The sequence below is a fragment of the Monodon monoceros genome, unplaced genomic scaffold (genome assembly GCF_005190385.1).
Source record: "Monodon monoceros isolate NGI ecotype Baffin Bay Population unplaced genomic scaffold, NGI_Narwhal_1 Super_Scaffold_21, whole genome shotgun sequence".
Classification (NCBI taxonomy): Eukaryota; Metazoa; Chordata; class Mammalia; order Artiodactyla; family Monodontidae; genus Monodon; species Monodon monoceros.
In genome coordinates, this window is record NW_021703778.1 from 165,522,535 (window position 1) to 165,546,346 (window position 23,812).

General features: G+C 51.7%; 1 protein-coding gene across 1 annotated transcript in view; it reads left to right on the forward strand.

The window, feature by feature from the left end:
• The first annotated feature begins 3,782 nt into the window (after positions 1-3,782).
• The window catches only part of CUNH14orf132 (chromosome unknown C14orf132 homolog), a 193,696-nt gene continuing 173,666 nt past the window's right edge, over positions 3,783-23,812 (forward strand). The window contains exon 1 of the mRNA XM_029237165.1: positions 3,783-3,794. Coding sequence (XP_029092998.1) covers positions 3,783-3,794 — 12 coding nt within the window. The remainder of the gene's footprint in view (positions 3,795-23,812) is intronic.

The following is a 23,812-nucleotide window of genomic DNA, read 5'->3' on the forward strand; positions in this document are numbered from 1 at the left end:
CTTCAGGGAGGGGGCCAGCACTCAGAAACCGTGGTCTCCACATCCTGTCCATCCTCTTGCTTTCCTGTCTCGGGTCTTAACTCCTGCCCACATGAGCTGCTTATTCATAGCTCTGCGAATTTCCCCTATACATTCCTCTTGATCAGTCCATTCCTGTTCATGTCCTCTCCACATACCCAACACCTACTCATGCCTGGAGACCCAACTCAAATGCCACCTCCTCTGTGCAGCCAGCTGCAGTCCTGCAGACAGATGTCTGCACTTTCATCACTTCTGTCTATGCCTCCAAGAATAGTACTTGGTAATCCCGATAAGGCAGAGCTTATGAATTCAAAATAAAGTTGAGGGTCTAATGATGATAACTATAGGTAGCTTTTACTGAGAGTTAACTCTTCCAGGAACAAATCCTGGTGACTTTATACACACATCTCATTTGTAATCCTAAATGTCAGGCAGACATTTTCTATAATATTGTTGTCTCCATTTTTCTTTAGCCTGGCAGACAAAATAGAAAAATGGTTAGGAACATGGCCTTTGGGGTTAGGGAGACCAGGCTGCAACTCCCGAGTCCATTCATTTGCCAGCTACGTGACTTTAGGGAACCTATATATAACCTTTTTGAGCATCCCGCAGAGAGGGGTTAATGAAGTTAAAATTAGCACTTGTAGATAAAGCCCTCAGTACCTAGAATACCTGGGCATGAGTTAAGCCCTCTATAAATGTCTCGAGGAGGATTCAGAGGACAGAGGGTTTATCTAATTCATCTTTGCACCCCTAGTGACTAGTATTGTGCCCAAATCCCAGTGAACGCTCCTTACAAATTTGGGGAGATGTTCCTCCACTGCCATGCAGATGGACATCCTGGAAAGATGTGGCCCTGGGGGTTCACGGGTTTCCTTAATCTCAATGCGCTCACACACTCCCCACCTGTATTAAGAAAAGCATGAGGAATAACATATGATGCAGAGGGAGTCCACCTGTTGCCCTCTTGCCCCGCCCCCATACACACACTGTAAAGGATGAACATGCTGGCTTTGGCTTTGACGCAAGCCAATATTTTTCAAATCTTTGTGCACAGTGAATGAGTTGTTTGTACTGTCAAATCACATTTCCTCACAGGCTGCCTTGTTTCCTGAAATAGTGGGGCCCAGATACTGGTTGTGCATGGAATACAAGCTCTGGGATTTTGTTTATTGTGAGCACTGGGTTCCCTGTCCAATTATATCTGCATATTGGGAAATCTGGGCTGAAGAAAGAGCCGGCTGCCAGTATGGCACCAGGAAGCAGTCCTTCTGGAGTTTCTGTGGACCAGCTGCCTGGCTGCCACCACCCATAAAAACTGGTTGGGCAAAAGTATTGCTCCCAATTTCACTAGAAAATGTTGGATCTCAACTGGCACATGGGCTGGGATGCAAAGTGGTTTTCTCAGAAAAGTGCTGCTGCCTTTGGGCCTCTGTTTCTTAAGATACAGGTTTCTGTTTGGATGGGTTTGCAGGGTTTTTCAGCAAGAGTTACTGACATCTGAATAATAACTATGGTAATAACCATCACCATCATCACCATCGGAGGAAGAATCCCGTCAATGGGCTAACAAAACCCACTGGGGTCCTGGTATTTCCCAAAGCCCCTCAGGGATGGGATCTGCCCTGGTGAGACCCACTGCTAGGATGTGGGAACTTTCTTGGGCAAAGAGCTCCCCCTCCTCCTCTGTGCGGTCATCTTCTGCCTCTTTCTCCCCATATCCACACCAGAGAGGAAGAGAGGACAGTAGGGTGAGGAAGGGGTGTGGGCTTGGTCCAGGGGATGAGGTGGCAGGAATGAGTGGTCTTCCCAGGAGTGGGGAAGTGAGGCTCTCTGCACCCAGCTGCTGAAGAGGGGCGGTGGTGGTGTGTGGGAGCTTGGAAATCAGGAGGCCTGGGCTCTGCTTGCTTTGAGGCTCCCAGCGGCAAGTCATCTCCCTCATCCAGAAAAGTGGTCCCTACCTGCGATGAGGACTTTCACAGACCCTTGCCCCACTTTCCTGGGCTTTGGGGTATATTTTGGGGAGGTCGTAGATCAGGAGACAGGCTGTAGCTTTACAGCTAATACATGTTCACATTTGTGGGGCACCTTAGGTGCTAGCATTTAGCTACAAGCTTTGGGGACGAACGCTCTATTTTACGGAAGTTGTGAAGTAACTTAGGGCACATTCCATACACACATTGCGGGAAATTGGAGGGGCCCCAAATCCCAAAATAGGAAGACATCCCGAGCCAGATTAAAGTGTCTGCCCCTTGCGGGGGCAGAGGTGGGGTAGGGTGCGGTAGGGTGGGGAGGTGCCAACACTGGGGTTGGTTTGATCACAATGAAACTGCCCCCGACATCCTGGGCTTCCATGACGAAGAGACAGCGCAGGAGCAAAATGTCCAGGAAGGAGTGACAGAGACCAGAGGAAGGAGGCTCCTCCGCCACCCAAGTCCTCGTGTCCCCAAGTACGTCACGTGGGTGGGAGTGTGTCACACACACCCACGCGCCCACTGCCACATTCCTCACGCTCCTGCCCCGGCCGGGCCCATATACGCGCGCCTGTAAGCGCCGGGCCTCCACGGGCCACGTCGCCGCCACCTGCTGCTGCGTCCTTAGCGAAGGGGAAGGCGCATCTCCGCGCCTCCCCCACCCGACCTCCTCCTCGGTGTGGGCCTTCCCCCCACCCCCATACTCCTGCCGTGTGTAGGACGTCTTCCCGGGCCCCTCCCCAACGCAGAGGGGGAAGCAGAAGGAGGAGCTCCGGCTGCAGCCACCCGCCCCCCCCCCCCTCCGGAGCTCCCCCTCCCCTCCCCTCCCCTCCCCTCCGCTCCCCTCCCCTCGGCTGCCGCAGCCCCGCTAGTCGTGCGAGTCAGCGTGGGCTCCCCGGAGCGAGTCGCTAGGTAACAGGGCGGGCTCCGCAGACCCGGGGCCGGGGAAGCCCGGGCGCGTCGTCAGCAGCTGCGCTGCGGAGCGGGGTCCGGGGGCGCAGGGACCCTTCCCTGTCCGGGCCTGCTGAGCAGGCTGGCCCGCCCCCTCCTCCCGGGACGCCTTAACCCGCGCGGTTCGCCGCCGCCGAGGTGCCCCTCCCTTGCAGGGACCCCGACGCAGCCAGCCCCTTCCTCCTTCCCGGCCGGTGCGCACAGCTCTGCGCGCGGCAGAGTGGGCGCCCCACTGTCGCGGTCGCCCTCGCCGCCGGTAAGCTGCTCTCGGGGGCCGGGGCTGGGGCGGGGAGGAGGGGGAGCGGGAAGACCGGGACAGCTCCCGCCACCACGGCCGCCGGACCAGCCATGTGCTAAAGTTTCCGGGGCTCCGCGCCCCACCGGGCGGGCGCGCGGCGCGGGGCTCAGCGGCGCGGTGGGTGGGGCGGCGCGGTCCTGCTGGGTGCCTGCCACCCCTGGACCCGCGGGGCGCAGCTCTGCGCGCTCTCACGCTCTCTCTTACTCTCTTCTCTTCCGCGCTGCCTCCCCGAGGTCCTCCTGCCGAGCCCCGGCGCGGGGCATGAGGAGCCCCGGGGCGCCGCCCGGAGACTACCCGGCTGCGCGCACACCTCGACAGCGGCGGACCGGGACATGAGACGCGCGCGCGGGGTCCGGCGCCCGGCGGCCAGCCCCAGCTGGCAGCGGCCAGCGGATCGGCGCTGCCCGGGAGAATGAGGCAGGAGCCGGCGGCTGCCTTCTCTTTCTCCTCCTCTTCGCCTTCCTCCGGCTCAGGCACCCTGGGCCCGGGCCAGGCTGTGGCTCTGCTGCGTGCCCCGCGCGCCCCCCGCCCACCTCCGGATGCGCTGCTCGGTAAGTCAGGCCCTCCGCCGCGGAAACAAAGCCCCTTCGCACGGCCCCAGAGGCTGCCTCCGAGCCCCCTGCTCGGCCCCCACCTAGAGCTTGCGGGATTTCTTACTGAACCCCTGGATTCCCCTGTTCCCCAGACCCTGCCTAGGGGCCGAATTGCCCGGGCGCCTTCGAGACCTGGTGCTTTCCCGGGCCATCAGGGAGGCAGATGCGGGCTTGACACGCAGGCAGGAGGAGACCTGTTTGGTCTCGATAATGCTATATGCAACCTGGGTTCAGACGCTTCAGTTGTGGAGGGAGACGACTCATATATAGTGACCTCGAAACTGGTGTCCAGGCTGTGCTGGGTAGTATGTCTCCAGACCACCAGAGGAAGTGCGTTCCCCTTCTTCTCTGGCTCAGATGAGGAAACTGAGGCCCAGGGAGGCTGAATGACTTAATCAAGGTCACAGGGCCAGGAAGCGCAAGCCAGGGAGACCAGGATTGGAAACCAGGGTGCTGTTTCCACCTCTCCCTGGAGCTGATCCTTTTGTAACAAACACACCTGTCCCATTTCTTCTACTAACTGCTTCCGTCTGGAGTTACTGCGTGTGTGTGAAAATACTTGTGCTGGTGAGTATCTGCTAGGATGAAATAGATTGCTGGTAGCATGTATTTTTTTTTTTTTTTTTTTTGTCCATCCCTCCATCACATAGCTGCTCACCTTTATGTGAACTGTAAGTGTGTGGCCACTTCTATTCAGGTAGGAGGAGGATATGTTCCCCTGGGTGCTCTCTTTTCTGGGAGTCTGTTTCTCCCAGGCCTCTTCAAGGTTGGAAAGGGCAGAGTTCAGATCCTCCTGTGTGCCTCCTCTATGCTGTGTGTGCCCAGCACATGCTCGGCCTCAGAACCATGTCGTAGACCTTTCTGCGGTGTGAGGGCTAATCAAAGCTCCTGCCTCTGGTTGTGTACGTCTTAAGAGATGGTTACTTAACGGGCTGATCCCAGATGGCCACTGTGTAGGAACCAGCCCTGCCCGAAATTTTATCTTGGCTCAAATTTGCCAACCTTCCATGTCAGCAGAACTTCCCACATCTCAATCCAGAAGAAAAGGAGGGGGGAGGTTAATGTAGACAGGAGGCCTTAGCTTGCCCCCAACTCTCTGGTTTTGTAGCTCTTAACTGTTTGCTTAAGTGCATTTACGTCAACCCTGAAAGGAAAAGCCACGCGGAATCACTTGGTCCTGGTCTGAGTGGCTTGTTTACTCGGTTGAGTCACCAAGTGTTGAGCTTGGTGGTCTGCAGGACTCGGACAGTGTTGGTGCCAGTACAGGGAGAGGCCATCGGTTTCCCTGTCAGTGAAATGACAGGTCATACTGGATGAACCGTCAGATCCCTTCCAGTGAAGTGATTCTTCGAGTGGCAGCAGAGCGGGTTACAGGCCGGAGTGAGGGGGTGAGAGCTGATCAGACCCACACATTCGGAAAGATAGCTTGTTGATCGAATAGGTTGTTGATTTCCAAGAGGAGGATATGGTGCCCGAGGGAGCTGCAAAATTCAGGTTCCACCCAAAGGAGGTGAAGCCTGGACAGTGCTTTAGTGGATTATTTATTGGGCTAAAGCATGGTGGCTATAAAATGTCCCAGCGTGCCAGATTGGGTTCATGGGACAGGTTAGGCATTTCATTTGGAGAGATGACATTGACCCCTAAGAACTGATGAAATACAACGCATCAACTAGATGTCCAGCTGGCTCGAAAGTGACCGGCTGGTGAGCCTGCCTGTTCCTTTCAGAAAGAGTCTGTCATAGCTGCATAGGTAAAACCTTCTCAGCCTAAACAATTAAAGCAAGTAAATAAAGTGATTTTTAGACTCTCCTCTCTCCATTGTTTGTTGATTATATTAGGGAAGGGTGGAGCCTGTCTCAGCAGGAATAGAGGGACTGTCACAAGAAAGGGGGGCCACTAGGAGGTTTAGACCCTGACTTGGTCTTTGCCTGTAATTACAGCTAAATTCATCAACTTGCCCTGTGCGCACTTAATGGGGTTGTTAGAGGTCTTTTAAAGATGTGGATCAATGAACCTTTCAAAGTGTTACTGAATCTCAAATGAAACGGGCATGGCCCACCTTTTTTTCCCAGAAACTATGCTCCCAGCGGGTCTTATGACTGTTTGATATTTACGGAACCAAAGCAAAGTTTTCATTTTTGACAAGCTCATGGGGTCTGTGAATGGCAAGTAAGGCATCTTGTGTGGACATATTAATCTACCAGCATTGTGTGTTTTAGCTCCGCATGACTAACGGGTGAGGTTTTGAATAAAAATGAATGCAGAGAAACAATCTTCATGAAGTTACTTTTGAAAATGATGATGTAATTATGAGAGAACAGTTTTTATGTCACATATCGTCCTATTGCTACCCAGAGGCTGACTCCACAGAAAAATATGATTCCTGTTCCTCATATTCAGTTTTTAATGCATCAGTTCTCTTCTTATTTTTTGCTCTTTTTTACCCTCCTGGCGTGAAAGTGTGCAATTGAGAAAAAAAGTCTCCCTTTTCGATTCTGTTTTGTCTTAAACCCACTTCTTTTCTGGAAGATTGCTAAAGCTGACCTCTTCCACACCATATATAATGGCCTCACGTTCAGGTATATTCTAGGTGCCTCGTGTTTCTCTTGGGAGAGCAGGAGGGGTATGTATCACAAATGAATGACAACAATGAGACGTTTCCCTGGTGGGCATCCCATTTCTAACTCGGGAGCCTAGACCAGGAACTCTTTTGATCAGAGCTGACAAGCCCCGCATTGTGAGAACCCACTTCGGGTACTGCAGCATTTGTGCAGTGTTAAGGATGTACGCAGGTACCTATGGGGTGTGTTCCTTTTCTCTAAAAGGAACATCCTCCAGAGGCCAGGAGACCTGGGATTTATTCTTGACTCTGCTGTGAATTGGCTTTGTGACCTTGGATGAGTCATCTCCATTCTTGGGGTCTTCATTTACATCTGTGCAATGAGTGTGTATGTTTGTATGTGTCCCTGTGTTAATGTGCATGTGTGTACATTAGTGCCAGGAGACCCCCTCCAACTCTAAGCCCGAAGAGTCCTCGGAATCTGGATGTAGCTGGTTATTAATAGCTCCAGAGTGCCCTGTACTTTAAGGTTACATAACATTTTCAATTAAACGTCTGTATAAACAGTAAAGAACTGGTCATTATAAAAAATGTACTGATTATCCTAAGCGGGGACTCTACCCTGTGTGATGAAAGAACTTTTCGTCTTAAAGGCAATAGTGCCAGCTTTCCCGTTATGGCACCTTGCGGGTGGCATCTTGGCACACAACGGAGAGGGCTGAGCCAGGACCCTCTCTGGGGTCCATGCGGCAGGAGCCACAGGAGCCACTATGTAATTTGGGTCAACGGGGTAGGAGAAATGTCACATCTAGCTTTATAGCTTGAGGTCCGGGGGACATGGAGGTTTCGCCGTAGTCTTAGGCTGTTCCTGGAAGGTAGGAGGGGAAGTATGTAATTACTGTTTGCAGTTGTTTTGAAAATGGAAAGTACTTTAATTAGAGCCTTGAATTCAGCTGAAGCTGAAAAATGGTGAGAAGTTCGTAGATTTGGCAGTGGTGTTTTTGCCGGGTTCTCTGGGCAGGCTTGCTTGTCACACTTTAAATAGTCTGTGGTCAGAGGTCAGGTTTCCTAGCGAAGCTGCAGTCATCGTCAGGAGCCTGAGCTTGGAGAGCTGAAGCGTGTCGCTCAAAGTCACATGGTTATTGAATGGCAGAAACGAGCACGATTTCAAGTGCATTCTGCTGGGGTTGAAAGCATCCTTCCCTTACCTGCCACACTTCATGTCCACTGATGCTGCAGTGTGTCTGGAAATCAAACCGTGTCCTTCTTCCCAAAATTTCAAATAACACTATGGCACAGAGAGGGCATGCCAAAGATTTGATGTATATAACATATGGGGGTGATGTGGTTCTTGAGAGACTCCTGAATCCAAAATGTTGGATTTCTTTGAACTCTATGTCGAATGTATTACAGTTGAAAGATACTCAGAAATAAGCCAAGTGTTACCCTACAATACAAGGGTTAGCGTTGGTAGTTCTTTGGGGGAAGCTAAAATAACTCCTTAGGTGCCATGTCACCCTGGGTTCTACGGGAAGTGATCACAAGCTGGCACGTGGGATATTTTGGAAGGCGTTGCCAGCCTGCACCTCGTGAAAAGGAACGCAGAATAAAAGTTATGTAACAGAAGCTTTCGGAAAGAGCGTGACTCCTCTTCCAGCATGCCACGGGTTAATCCTCCCCCAGACAGCAAACTAGAGAAAGAAGTAGAAGGAGCATATACAGGAACTTAAAGGTTCACCTACAGCTCTTAAGAATTTCCAGGACTTAGAGGAGGAATTGTCAGTTTCAAGAACTTTTCAAGCCCCCAAATAGAGATGCCGTAACCGCAGATACTTCGTGGAGCCTGCGGAAGTCCACCCACGTTAGCGTAGCTGCTGCCGTCTTTGCTGATAGCTCTACAAATCTGGACGAGTATCATCCATACCCAGGACAGGAGATTCCAGAATCCTGTCTGCAACACACAATTTACAGAGGGTAAAGGGAAGTCATTGAAATCACCCTTCCTTACATTCTAGTAACGATACCCAAGCTGGCTGTCTTCGCCAGCAGTTTAGATTCCTTCCAGCGCTGATGCTGGCCTTGCCCATGTCATAGGAGTGATGTCTTAACAAAAAGGACCTTCCCTCCACCTCTTCTGGATTCCTGAATGGCTTCTGTGCCAAGAGCTTTGGGTTTCATGGAAGGTGATTAATGAGAAAAAGCAGACAGAATGAGTTGGAAAACTCGATTGTGATTCACCTGTCATCTGTAAAACACCAAAACATCTTAGCAGCCTGCACAATTTTTCGATGTGGTGAATGAGAAATTACATTGCATGTCCCTAGTGAGACCCGTAGAGTTTGTACCCTTTGCCCCCAAGCCTTGAGAGAACAGATTCCTGGTAGCTTCAGTTCTGGGCCAGACTTTTAGTACCTTTGGCTAGTCAATGGCAGAGAATGCGAAAGTGGCCGTACAGAGGCATCGGCAGTTAGGCAAGAAGGCCGTGAAGTCCCTGGCCTCTGATTTGTGATTCCTGTGAACACTTATTTGGGGCCTAGTAAGTAGAAATGATTTAACACCCATTTCCAGCATTGAGAAGCACAGAATTTTACTAAATTTACTAAAGAATTTTATATGTTTCATGCTGTCTTTGTATGTGGCTTGTGACAAGTGTAAATGAGACTCTACATGGGTTTAAAAGCCTATACCCTTACAAGCCCTTCTGGCAGACTTCGAGGGCTTGCCTTAGTATTTGCTAGGCTGAATGCTTCTGCACTCGACATCACTGAAACTAGAATCACAGGTCAGGTGGGGTGTTTGAGAGGCTCTGTGTATTCTCACTTCAGTTTCTCGACAAACTGTGATGAGCCACTCTATATGCCTCATTTAGCATCCCCAAGCAGAAGCACACATAAGGAATGCCCAGGGCCTCCTGTTTTTCCATCATCCCAGGTTTTGAGCCTATGTCTGCTAATATAGTCTGGGGTCCTGACCAAGACCATTTCGTTCTGCCACAGATAAGCCACTCGAGTTACGTTGACCTCTGTGTGACCCACCCCGCCCCCGCAAAGATTCTTGATTCCTTTTCATTCAGAAGATGGATGATAATGGCAATCATCTTTTAATGATCATATTGACAAGTCTTCTGTTTTTAAATAAAGTGAATGTGCTTTGACAGCATCATGAATGAGCTGAAAATGATTTATGAGTGCATGTAGTCCCATTTCACTTGCTGAGAGGGTTTTATTGAAAACTTCTGAAAAAGTAAGCCCGGCTTTGCAGTGTTAAACATTAAAGGTAGAAATGGAAGCCCGTGTTCTCCACCCAGAAAGCAGGAGTCGAAGAATACACTTGTTCTCTAAAAGGGAGTGTTGAGACTTTTCTCAGTGTTACCAACAAGATCAGCATCTGTCCGAAAATTGCGTATAGGTGCTGAAGCTGTCATAAGCCTGCTCCAGGTATCCCTGTGGAATTGGAGAGCTGCTCTGTCCATCTCTCCAGGCATGGTGCCATCTCCTCCACTGGGTGTGCCTCTCTGGTCCTGCCTGATCACTGGTGATCACTGGGGTCGTTCTTCCATCGGACAGGTGTTGATTGTCAACAGTAGAACAGAGATCCAGTGAGCACCAGCTCTGTTCCAGGCACTGCAGGGCATTGGGGCTGCAGTGGTGGACCACAGACAGCTGCAGTGTATCCACACATGGCTCCTGTTCCTGTAGGCCTGGGACGGCAGCACTGCCCTTTAGGGCCCATTCCAAATCTGCAGCGGAGCAAGGAGGCCAGTGAGGAGAGCCCAGCCTGGGAGTGAGGGGGCCTGCTTGTCAGCCCTGTCTCCCCTGGGCACCTGGGGACAAGCCTCTGCCCCACTCTGGCCCTCCACTGGCTTCCCTTGGCTGTGAAGTGCAAGGACAGAGTCATGCAGGGTTTTTTTTCAAGAGGGATCCAGGTACCACTTCCGTGGAAGCATCTGGGGAGCTTGCTAAAATACAGATTCCTGGGCCTTGTGGCAGACCTATTGAGTCAGAACCTCAGAGGGTAGGGGCCCAGAATCTGTATTTTTAGCACCCTCCCAGTAATTCTTAGGAGCAATAAAAATGCGAGAACCACCGATTCTTCTAGGTAGTTAATCACTCATCCCCTTTTTGCTCCAAAATACTCAGAATATGGCGCTGCCTCCCATGCTGGCCGCTCCCCCAACCTCCACCCAAGCCATTCTCTTCTCTCCTGCTCTTTCTGCTTCCCTGCTGACCTCTACAGTTTGCTTTCCAGTGGCCCCCAGAGGGAGCCTTCTAAAGGACCATGACCTTTTCTGCTCAGAGCTCGTCAGTGTCCCTGAGAGCAATGGCCAACGACTTTGGGAAGGCCTCCAGGGCCCTGCACGATCTGGCCCTAGGTCCGACCTCCGCTCCTGCCATCTCCCCTTGCTTCTCCCCTTCTAGTCACACCGGCTTCGTGCCGTTCCTGAAACCCACACAGCTGCCCGAGAGCCCTGTCACTCTCCATGAGTCCATGGGACCTGGGGACTGACAAGGAAGGGGGCTCGGCAGGTGGGGAACAGCCCCGAGGAGGTGCTGTTCTCTGTCTCCCCACTGCTTTGAAACTCTCTACAGACGGATGCTCTCACGCTCACTGGGGCCAGTCTCAGCTTCCAGGCCCTCCACCAAATACATGCTGTTTTAGGAGCAGCCCTTTAATTCAGAGCACCATATTATGGGGTGAGTCATCACTGGACGGGATCATTGAAGTGGGCCTGGAGATCTCTCTCAGAGGAATCCTCTAGAAAGACCCTGATCCCCTCCCTTAGGCTGGATGTTTCTTCAGCCACAGTTAACCCCGGGGGCCCTGCCATCCTTCCTCTTCCTTCCACAAACATTCCCAGAGCAGCAGCTATGTCCAGGCATCATTGCAGGCCTGCCGTACACGGGAGACGCAGCGGCTCTGGGGTCTGCTTGGTTTCGTCTCCAACTCTGGCTCTTGCTTTCATACAGATGGAACAGGGAGGCCTGGACCACAGGCCTCTGGCCTGTGTCTTCTCCCACCGGGGAAGAGGAGCTCTGGCCTGTTTTTCAGGAGTGGCTCTCCTGGGGCCCGGCTGAAGCAAACCGATCTCAGAAATATTGAGTGCGTGCTGAGTAGGAGGGAGAGATGGACCATCTCGTAAGATTCGCTTCCAAGGAGACCTGACCGCATAAGCTGGTATAGAGATTTAAGACATAAAGCGTGTCTTAGACAAGTCAACACATGGCACTAGTTCAGGGTCCCTTGAAGCCAGCCTGCTCGGCAGTGTATCGCATGAAAGAGGCCATGAAAACCTCAGACCCTGCTGGGTCCTGCACATGGTAGGTGCTTCTTCTTGAATCTTGTGGAAAGAACCATTTTCACTCTTAGCATCCATCTCACAGGTTCCTGCAGTGGACACATGGGCCAGGCCGTCACTGAGAGGCCATCAGGTAGGATGGTGTGGGGATAAAGGGAATAAAAGATGCTCTCTGTCTTCAATGGACCCCGAGACAGTCGGGGAAACGTGTAACGACCCTGTAGCTAATTAGAGTGGTTGACGTGCCCCGAGAAGGCAAAGGTGGGAACGATGGCTTTGGATGGGGGAGGGTGGGAGCATGAGCCTTGAGAGATGAGTAGGAATTTGTCAAGCAGAGATGAGGGCGAAAGGCATTCCAGGCAGGAGGGAGAGTGTGAGCAAATGTGCAGAGGCTGGACCATCAGGGGTGGGTGAGCAGGTGGTGCAGGGCTGTAGCGTCGGGCTGCTGGAGCAGAGGTGCGTCAGTCCTGTTCAAGTGGGAGTGGGCCTGGAGTGCCGGGTTAAGGAGTGTGCCATGTCTCACAGGTGATGGAGCCGTGGGAAGTGCTTGCGTGAGGGTGTGGGCTTTAACAAGACAGCTGGTGGTCCTGCTTCCTGCTCCACTGTAATGTCTGTACTATGGTGAAGGTGTGTAAAAGGTATACATGTATTAAAAGGTGTATAAAAAGAAGGCATCGTCTGTGCAGGGTGAGCGTGATTGTCTGGGGCGTGGCCTCCAGGCCCTGTTTCTCTGATTGCCCTGTGTCTACTGCTCTGTATCTGTTGAGTGATCCTCCAGGCCCCGCTGCCCAGACCCCAGCTCCACTGACCCTGCCGGACTCGGAGGGGAAGCGAGGTGGCCACTGTCTGTAGCACTTGCTGCCCAGCCGTCGTGGACTCCGGCCAACGGGAAGTGGAGCAGGCAGTGTCCCAGCCTGATTCACTGAGCCGTGGGTCTCCCTGCACCTCTGCAAATGCATTCAGGCTGCTCCTGGCCTAAAAACAATGCTCCCAGACCTACAAACACAGCTGAGAGAATCCAGGGCATGCGTTCGCTGGCCAGCTTCCCTGAGCTTCCCCCAGCAACGGGCTCGGTGGGCGGGAAAGGGGTCAGTTTCAGGAAGCAAAGCCCATGCCATTCTGATGTTAACTTTGAAATCAACACGCTCGGTGGGATGGGTGACTTCTGCAGAGCCAGTGGGGCAGACACGAGGAAGAGGGTCCCAGGGGTCCTCTACCTTCTCATTGCTAAGAGAAGGAGAGGGAGAGACAAGGTGTGTTCCACAGTCCAGTGGGCAAATTCTTAGCTGTTTCTGGGGAGTTTGGCCCTGGAAAAGAGCCTTCTTTAGGACAGGCTGACTGCAAAATCATGCCAAGGGCAAAGCGTCCCGGGCAGTTTGAAGAGCTGCCGCCTGCTGGAGAGCTCATCACCCCAGAATGTGGGCATGGGAGAGGGATGCAGCTCCACCCTCCCAATGGCCCCATTTATAGGTCAAAAAATCGAGGCCCAGGGAGGCGAAGCAACTGGCCCAAGGTCACACAGTGGGATTGGAACCCAGCAGGGCATCAAGTCATTCTGGAGTTGGTCATGATCTTTGAAGCTGGCCAGTGCCCAGTGCTGGCAGAAGTCCACGTGGAAATGGACAGTTTGTACTCACACCGCTTTGTCCCCAACCAGTCGCAGAGGATGTGGCTTTCTCCTTGTTCCTTTGCCCTTCCTCTTGGAAGCCAGGCCAGAGCCAGGGTCCTGGGCAACCAGAATTGGAGGGGGCTGGGAATACCCCTAGATCTCTGGCCCTTTCTTCACTTGCTCGTTTGTGAAGCTTGTGTGGGTGTTTGATGCAAGGAGTGAACAGTATCAGAACAAATCAGAATGCTTCTCAGCGTCTGGGCATGGGAAGAACTGAGGCTGAGGTCCGTTTGGAGCTCAGGGTATCATGAAAAGCCCCACCAGTTATCCAGGAAAGCCTGCCACCCAGACTCTCCAAGCTCCTTGGATGTACCCGAGTCTAGCCCAAACCGCCATTGGCATCCTCATGGGTGTCTCTGTCTCCTCCCAACTGTCTGTTCCCGCATCCCTAGCACCAGGGACAGAGCTCGCTTAGCGGTAGGAGTGGCTCCAGGCCTCTTAGTGGCTGAGTGAGGGGTGCTATGTGGAAAGGGATCTGTTTGAGCTTCTGGAGCAACCCGGCTCTCCTGGCTGTGTTTCGCCTTATCAAGGAGGTTCTCCCAAATGCGTGAGAAGCTGATTGATGTCAGTCCTGCCGGCTGACTTCAAAACAGTAAAACCTTCAAGGCTTTATTAGGCAGATATATAAGTACAGTTTCCGTTCATGAAGTGCGTCCGTCACAGCCCTCAGGAACATGAAGGAATTGTTTGCAAACTTTCCCAGGTTATTACCCCCAAACTTGGTAAATGTATGTTTTACATAAATAATCTTGGGAGGCCCATATGTTACGGCAGTTTGGGACAGAGGTAATCTACCTGCTGGCAGGTTTCATAGGCTTCACCTCCTTATTTACACTTATTTCTAATGGAAGAGTAGAGCAGAGCTAAAAAATACTATCCTCCTGTGGAGGGAGGCTAAATGTTTTAGAAAATGTATGGGTGCCACGCAGGTAGGCAGGGTGATTATTCTGAAGACATTCAGAGTGTCTGACCTCAGTCCCTCTGTTTTTCTGGTCAAGGACCTAGCCCCTTCCAGATGGGAATGGCAGGTTCTTCAGTGAGATTTTGATTACTGTCACACCCTCTTCCGGGGGGCATGCGTGTTTTAGTTGAACCTGTTTTCAGAGTCAAACCATGGAGCATCTAACTCACTGTGCGATTCTTAGGCAATTTGCTTTAGCCTTTTTGGATCTTGTTTTCTCTTCTGTACAATGGCCATAATAATAACAATTAGTGATAATCATAGCTTTTATATACTAGGTGCTTACTCTGGGTGGAGACTTTGTGCTAAATAAGTACTTTCCATGGACTATTTTATTTAATCTGAGCAACAGCTCAATAAAGCAGTTACTTTTCTTATTCCCATTTTACAGATGGGGAAACTAAGGCTTAGAGAGTATTTATTGCTGCATATAAAACACTTCCAAATAGTGGCTTCAAACACTAGTCATCCTTTAAGTCCAGGGGCCGCCTGGGCTCAGCTCGATGGTTCTTGCTGAAGGCCTGTGAGATCACAGTCAGGTTGTGGCTGTGGCTGGAATCATCCAGAAGCTTCCTCACTTCATGCCTGGTACCTGGCCCAGGAGGACGCACACAGCCTGGGGGTGTGGGGGGCTGTACCGCTGGGGCTCCTCGGATCTCTGTGCAGCCTCTCCACATGGTCTCTCCAGCAAGGTGGGCCAGGCCAGCGGGACTTCCTACATTGTGGCTCAGGGCTCCAGTGCACATGTCCCAAGAGGGAGGGAGGTGTGGGAGGGCCGTCTGTATCGCCTTTTATGGCCAAGCCTTGGAAATCACACAGCATCACTTCCGGCATATTCTGTCCCTTAGAAACAAATTACTAAGGCTGCCTACATTGGAGCCCACGTTGATGGGAAGGGCGTTGCAGAATTTGGGGCACGTTTGAAGCCACCATGGAGAGCATAGGTGGCTTGTACAGGGGGTGGACTTTGGTAGGCGGCAGAGTAAGGGTGTGACCCAGGCAATAGGATCCTGAGCACATCCGGCCACCCCCCTGACATTTATGAACACTGACCACCTTGCTCTGTGGGAAACCGGAGCTCCCTAAACTCCGGCACCCTCCTGTCCGCCTTTCAGGTGTGCTCCCCGAAGAAGCAAACAAAGCTGCTAAGAACCCGATGTCTGCTTTTCGGTTCAAAGAGGCGCTGGTGCAGGCCCTGTGTATGCCCCACCTCGCCTCCCCTTTCGTCCCCTTGCCTCCCTCCCCCGCACCCTGGCCTCTGCTCACTTTCTTGGACCCTTTAGCACTTTTGCCTCCGTGAACATTTCTGCATCAAAAAGTATTAAAAGTTGTATCTCGTGATTGAGTTGATATCAAGATGAATATTTTAATGTTATATATTAAAGCATTTTCTTCTAAGTAAAAGTTCAGTTTTTTCCTTCTGATTTTAAAAGAAGTGGAAACGTTTCTGTGAGTCTTGAGCCCTGTGCCCCCTGCATCTGATGGAAAAGTCAGGCCTGCCTGCACCTACCCTCCCTGCCCTCATTCCCTCCCCCTCCTCTCCTTCCCTCTCCTCCCTCCACCGACACTACTTCTCTCTCTCTTTTGTTTTTAATTTATTTATTTTTGGCTGCGTTGGGTCTTTGTCGCTGCGCACAGGCTTTCTCTAGTTGTGGCGAGCAGGTACTGCTCTTAGTTGCGGTGCGCGGGCTTCTCATTGTGGTGGCTTCTCTTGTTGCGGAGCACGGGCTGTAGGCGCGCGGGCTTCAGTAGTTGTGGTGCACAGGCTTAGTTGCTCCGCAGCATGTGGGATCTTCCTGCACCAGGGCTGGAACCCACGTCCCCTGCATTGGCCGGCCGATTCCTAACCACTGCGCCACCAGGGAAGCCCCACACTCTTTTTTTTTTTTTTTTTTAATTAGTTATCTATTTTATACACATCGGTGTATACATGTCAATCCCAATCTCCCAATTCATCCCCCCCCACCCTCCCCCCACCGCTTTCCCTCCTTGGTGTCCATACATTTGTTCTCTACATCTGTGTCTCTATTTCTGCCTTGCAAAGCAGTTCTTCTGTACCATTTTTCTAGATTCCATATATATGCATTAATATACAATATTTGTTTTTCTCTTTCTGACTTACTTCACTCTATGACAGACTCTAGGTCCATCCACGTCTCTACAAATGACCCAATTTCGTTCCTTTTTATGGCTGAGTAATATTCCTTTGTATACACGCACCACATCTTCTTTATCCATTCGTCTGTCGATGGGCATTTAGGTGCTTCCACGTCCTGGCTATTGTAAATAGTGCTGCAGTGAACATTGGGGTGCATGTGTCTTTTGAATTATGGTTTTCTCTGGGACTACTTCACTCTTGATTCCAGTCCCCACTCTGCAGGCCATCTTCCTCTCCTGAACTATGAACCTCTAGGCTCTTGTCTGTATCCCCTGGGCTAGAACCAGAACTGGGAACAGAATGTTCCCCCTGACTCTGGGCCTCTTCTTTCCACTGGCCCTTCACTGGGGATGGACCTTCCTTGTGAGAAGGGACTTAAGCAGGGGCTTCTTCCCCATAAGCCCACGAGCAGTCACCCCTCACTTCTTGTTTCCTTGAGAGCTTTAAAGAGGTGGCCGCACAGAGAGACGACTTCTCTTGGGGGTGTTGCCGGAGGTCCTGCATCTTTTTTTTTAATAAATTTATTTATTTTTAAATTTATTTTTGGCTGCGTTGGGTCTTCGTTGCTGCACACAGGCTTTCTTTAGTTGTGGTGAGCGGGGGCTACTCTTCATTATGGTGTGCAGGCTTCTCATTGTGGTGGCTTCTCTTATTTCAGAGCACAGGCTCTAGAACGCAGGCTTCAGTAGTTGTGGCACACGGGCTCAGTTGCTCCGCGGCATGTGGGATCTTCCTGGACCAGGGCTGGAACCTGTGTCCCCTGCATTGGCAGGCGGATTCTTTTTTTTTTTTTACATCTTTATTGGAGTATAATTGCTTTACAATGGTGTGTTAGTTTCTGCTGTGTAACAAAGTGAATCAGCTATACATATACATATATCCCCATATCTCCTCCCTCTTGCGTCTCCCTCCCACCCTCCCTATCCCACCCCTCTAGGTGGTCACAAAGCACCGGGCTGATCTCCCTGTGCTATGTGGCTGCTTCTCACTAGCTATCTATTTTACATTTGGTAGGGTATATATGTCCATGCCACTCTCTCACTTTGTCCCAGCTTACCCTTCCCCCGCCCCGTGTCCTCAAGTCCATTCTCTACATCTGCATCTTTATTCCTGTCCTGCCCCTAGGTTCTTCATAACCTTTTTTTTTCTTTTTTTAGATTTCATATATATGTGTTAGCATACGGTATTTATTTTTCTCTTTCTGACTTACTTCACTCTCTATGACAGACTCTAGGTCCATCCACCTCACTACAAATAACTCAGTTTTGTTCCTTTTTATGGCTGAGTAATATTCCATTGTATACATGCACCACATCTTCTTTATCCATTCGTCTGTCGATGGGCATTTAGGTTGCTTCCATGTCCTGGCTACTGTGAATAGAGCTGCAGTGAACATTGTGGTACATGACATTTTGAATTATGGTTTTCTCAGGGTATATGCCCAGTAGTGGGATTGCTGGGTCGTATGGTAGTTCTATTTTTAGTTTTTTAAGGAACCTCCGTTCTCCATAGTGGCTGTATCAGTTTACATTCCCACCAACAGTGCAAGAGGGTTCCCTTTTCTCCACACCCTCTCCAGCATTTATTGTTTGTAGATTTTTTGATGATGGCCATTCTGACTGGTGTGAGATGATATCTCATTGTAGTTTTGATTTGCATTTCTCTAATGATTAATGATGTTGAGCATTCTTTCATGTGTTTGTTGGCAGTCTGTATATCTTCTTTGGAGAAATGTCTATTTAGGTCTTCTGGCAGGCAGATTCTTAACCACTGCGCCACCAGGGAAGCCCTGGAGGTCCTGCATCTTGATTGGCACATGGGGTGGCAAGAATCAACACCCCCTCCCCAAGCAGGCTTATGATCATCCTTCCATCCATCCAGAGACTTTTCATTGAGTAGCTGCTGTGTGCCAACAGGTCCTACATGGTGTCTGTCCTCGTGGAACCCAGAGGGGCAGAAAGACAGAAAAATCAACACGTGAATTATTATGATCACTAGGAGATTGTGGATAAGGAATCAGCGTTTCATGAAAACTAAAGCCAGAAGTGAAGTCTGGCTTTGCAAAGGAGAAACGGTCACAGAAAAATCATGGTCAGCTGTCAGGACGTCTCCCCTGCCCGCTGTCTGGAGCCCCAGGTCTCACCATCTGGTCCCTCCTTCCTCCCCGCGTCTCTCAACTCTGGCTTTCCCTTCCTACTCCTCTGAGCACACGGCTCAGTAATGGTCACCCCAAAATGACAGCCTCAGCCCTGTGTCTGCGTGACCTCACCACTCACTCCATCTCCTTGGGGGCCTAGATTCCCAGGAGAAAAGCTAAGGGGCCTGGCTTGGGTGGGGTCTTTCTTCTAAGCAGCTGTGGCTGGGTGGGTGGGGTCACGTGGGGAGAGCTGACTCTCCTCACCTGTAATTGGGAAGGTTCCCTAGGACGGGCATGCAGGGGTGGCGCTTCACTACCCCATTTCCTGGTTTAGGGTTGCAGTTGCCAGTCTTCTGGTATACACAGGTGGGGACATTTGTTTAATCGAGGAGTTGGCATGAGATTGTCAAATTCCAATCTGCCCTCTGTTACCACCATGATATGATAAATATTAAGAAAAAATAGGAAAACCCTACTTCTGGAATTTTCAAAGAGTAATTATTTTTCATTAATTCATTTATTTAAGTCTAATTAATTAACCAATCACCATGCATTGTTCTTGGTTTGTTTTCATTTAGCCTAAGAGAACTAAGACCTTGGTCATAGACCTGATCTGGTCTGTGGACCCATAGTAACAAAACATTGGTATGTGCTGGCACTGGGCTCAGAGCCTGCCGTGCACTATTTAATCCCCAGCCTCCCACTGCCTCCACCTTGTGAGATGGAGAAAATGAAGCTCAGGGCGTTGTCCAGAGTGGCACAGACAGCAAGAAAAGGAGTGGGATTTGATTCCAGCTTGTTGACTCCTAAAAAAGGGTCCTTTCGGGTGAGGGAGATGGATGGGGTCCCATCTATAACAGAGGCAAGCCTGTGATATGGGTGAGTTGGCAGAATGAACGAGCTGCTCAGAGACTAACAGAGTGACTCTGGAAACTTCCCCAAAGAAGTGTTTACTCCTGAAGAACAAGAAGGAAGCATTGGCCAGAGGAGGGAGGGAGGCACCCCAGGCAGGGGATGGATACGGGAGTGTGGATGCAGGTCTGGCAGCGTGTGGAGAGCCCTGGCCAGACTGCAGTCAGAGCCAGCCGAGCTTGGGGTGCAGGGAAGCGACACCAGCCAGTCTGTGATTTAAAAAGACAGTCTGTTGGTAATGTGGAGGTTGGACCAACATTTGCAAATTAGAAATTTGTGCTGGAAAACACTTTTAAATAAAGCAAATGTTTGGCATATGCAGAGAGATGCAAATGGACTGATTACTGAAAATGCATTCTGGTGTAGAAGCTACACCAAGGTTTCGCCTCCCTGGGGGGTAGCCTTGAGAGTGACCTCGACTTTGAATGTTAATTCCCTTCTTGGAGAAAACCACTGCCTTTAGAACAACGTCCACCCTCTTCCCTGAGAGTCTTGTTGTAATTCATACAATGATTTTGTTTATAAAGCCCATCACGGGCACAGTCGAATTTAGCAGCTCTGTGGGTGGGCGGGGCTTCATGGCCCAAAATGACAGGTGAAGAAAAAGGCTTAGACTACCTTGGGAGCGTGCCTCGGGTCACACGGGTAGAGCGGGAATGTGGACCAGGGTCTCTGTACTGCCAAGTCTCACCCCGATGGATGACTTCTTACCGAGTTCATAGCCCTGTGATTATGCAGTACACCTGCAAGTGGGAGGGTTTTTCTCATCTGGGCTTTCCTTTGTCATGTGTCCTTGCTGAGTGCTTAGTTTCCTGGGCTGCAGTAACAATAACACAAGCTGGGTGGCTCAAAACAACAGAAGTGTAATCTGGAGGTCAGGAGTCCGAAATCAAGGTGTCAGCATGGCCAAGCTCCTTCTGAAGGTTCTAGGGGAAAACCTTGCCTCTTCCAGGCTTCTCGTGGTTGCTGGCAATCCTTGGTGTTCAATGGCTTATAGCTGCATCATTCCAACCTCTGCCTACATCTTCACATGACGTTCTCCCTGTGTCCTGTTTCTCTGTATCCAGATGTCCCTCAGGACCCACCCTCATCCAGTATGGCCTTATCTTAACTTGCTTACGTCTGCAGAGACCCAAATAAGGTCACGGGTACCAGTGGTTAGGACTTGAACATATCTTTTGGGGGACACAGTTCAACCCATGCCATTGAGAGACTGCCTGGGTGGCGGGGTCTCTAGTGGACCATGTCATGTCCTCAACCAGAAGGTTCTATGAGTAGTCACTTCTCTCCGGCCCGTGGGGGGTCTTACCTGTCCCCTTCTCAGGTTGACTCAGCACATACCCCCAGGGAGCCCCTGGATCCCTCTGGCCCCTGTGCGAAAACTCAGCTGCTGCCCGCTTAGCGCTCATGGGGGTGGGTCGTGCAGCTTTGGCATGTTTGGGATGCTGCCAGAGCCTGGACGCAGTGACTGGATGGCAGCATGGATATGTTACGTGTTTGGGGGAGCATGGTCGCTCCCGGCTGGCTGTAGCATCCTTCCTTGGGGCTCCAGACGGCACCTGGCGCCTTGCTCGGTCTGAGTATCATTCTGACTTCAGGGCGGCCAAGGGACAGCTGTGTTTGGGGAGGTGGCACAGAGCTTAGACGTTCGAGCTAGTCTGGTTCTTTCCCCTGCCAGCTAACAGACATCTCCAGGGCAGGGACGTCTGGCCATCTCTGCTTTCCCTTCAGCACAGCTTTGGATGCATGGGAGCTGCCATGTATTTACAATTTCAGTCACCCTGTGGCAGGCACTTGGGGCCGCCGAGACACCCCAGGGCGAATCTCTTCACTCCATGTGCACTGCAGGGCTGCTGCGGCATTCGACGAGCCCGTGTATGTTAATTAAAACCACACACTCGAAAAATGTCAACTCTGGTTATAATCCAGGGGATGTTTAAGGAGGAAGTGGCAGGACTTGACTGAAGAACAGAGCATAGTCAAAGGTGGCTCCTCTCGCAGGGATGGGTGGTAACGTGGCCCCGGTGGGAACAGATCATAGGAAAGGACGGTGGGTTTGGTCCCCTGTAGAAACTTCTTGCATTTGCAAGTGGAAACATGCAGATGAGTTATGCTCTAGATCTGTCAAGTCTGCAGCAGCTGTGCTCCATGAGGTGGGAACATTATGTCACTAGAGGAGACCAGAGAGCGGAGCATAGGCAGGGACCCTTTAGAGAATTCTATAAGAGGCCTTCTGCCGAGAGCTAGAGGAGACCCAAGAGGAGAGGGGGGGCAGGGGTGAGGGCAGCACGGGAGTCTGGGCAGAAGCAGTCTGTCCTATTGGTAGCACAGAAGGCAGCCTGGGACATTTAGGTTTGTAGGATGGGAATTCAGGGTCTTAGGAAACGGGAGCCTGGGGCAACCTGGGTGGGCGTGGGGTTGGCAAACCTGAAAATATAGGCTGCCTGGCCGTTTAAGGAAAAAAGTTTGCTGCAGAGAAGAATCCGAGTGGCCCAGGGCCAGCAGGGCAAGGGCCATGCTCTACCAACTCCTTATGGCTCTGATGGTTTAGATCTGTCCTCACCCTCCGTGTGGCCTTTATCCCCCAAGTTGCCTGAATGCTCCCTGAGGGCAGGGGATGCTTCTGAAAGACCGCAGCCTCCGCCAGCAGTCAGCAGAGCGCCGGATGTGTAGTCCACGGGCGCAGTTGAGGAGACCCGTTGCCCGAGGCAACGTGCCGAGTGCTGAGTCCCCAACCCCCGCTGCCTTGGAGGACATTTCTCCCAGGGAGCATTTGGAAATGCCTGGGCTCCCTCACTTTGCATCGGGATTCAGCTAGTCCGAGGTGTGTCCTGGGCAGCAGTACTTCTGAAAGCTCCCACGGACCCTGCCTCCAGGGCTGAGATGCGAGACCTGGACCGATCGTGGCTCCACTACTGGGCCCCGGCCCTGCCCTGCTGGGCCTGACTCATCGTTCAGCCCAAGGCCCAGCCTTGCAGACGTGATGCTTGTGGTGGGACTAGCACAGTGCCTGGTCCACAGACACCCTGGCTCCTGCTGATTCAAAGCAGAGAGCCGATTTTGCCACGCACAGTCTGGGCAAACTCTGCTCAAGGGAAACAGCAGGTTTCTGGAAGAGGGAAGAGGGGCAGCCAGTGCCGGGTGGTCCCAAGCTGGGTCAGTGGCCGTGGGCACTGGAGAAAGGGCCAGTGGGATGGGAGAGTGTTTCAGGGAAAAGAGCCCATCTCCTTGGACTTGGTGTCCTTTTGGGGTGAAGCAAATGCCATTTCTTCAGAGCTCCTCTCCTTGGGGACAAGACGATACAGTTCCCGCTAATGAGCTGTCGTAGAACACACGCTATGTGCTGCATCTGTGCAAGGGGTTGGGGACCACTAAATGAATTGGACAAATTAGACAGTCATGGCTGTTGGAGCCCAGCAGACTCTGGGCTCCCCCGACCCCCGGCCCCGTCTAACTCCAGGCAGCCGGAGAGCAGAGGAGGGAGAGAGGCGGTCCCGCTTTGAGACGATTGGGCTCGAGGCTGGAGGGGCACAGGGCTTGCGGGGCCTCTGGTGGCCTTTGTGCTCATCGAAACATTTTTTTTTCTTGGTATAAACTGTTCCCAGTCGACAGAGGAAGGAGGTTTGGAATCAGGCCCGTGACCTTCTGCAGGTGCTGAGCTGTGGGTCTATATAGATTGTTAGGTTTTTACATTTTTAAAAAAATCCCTAAGGCCGTGCTGTGCCTGAAAGAACAAGCTTTTCCACTAGTTGACCTGCTTCTCTCTGCCTGTGGAGCTTCAAGAGGTCTAAAAAGAGGATCCTGCCTGCCGTCCCCCTCAGCAAGCCGCTGATGGGACTGCAAGGGTATACAGCCAAGGTCCAGAGGTAGCTACGGGCAGGATGGGAGGATCCAGGCGCCTGAAGTGTCCTCATTCCGAGGGCCCTGTTGGAGTCGCTGGGGCGCTATGTGGCATCCCCACTGGGTGGACCATTCATCCACACGTAACCCCTGCCCAGTAGCTCCTCTCTGCTGGTGCTGGGTTGGAGCCGAGGGCAGAGACGGATCAGGCAGACTCACCGCTCTAGGAGTTGGGTCAGACAGTGGTGTGACACGGATGTGACAAATGCTGTCGGCCAGGTAAGAGCAGGGAGTGTGGAGCAGCATTGAAGCCAGAAGAGGCTCATCAGAGAGGCTTCCTGGGGAGGGAACCTCTGAGCTGTGTCTTAGAGGAGGGGTAGCAATCAGCCTCGTGAGAGAGGGCAGTCCAGGCAGGAAGAACTGGGGAGGGGAGAGCTCTAGGC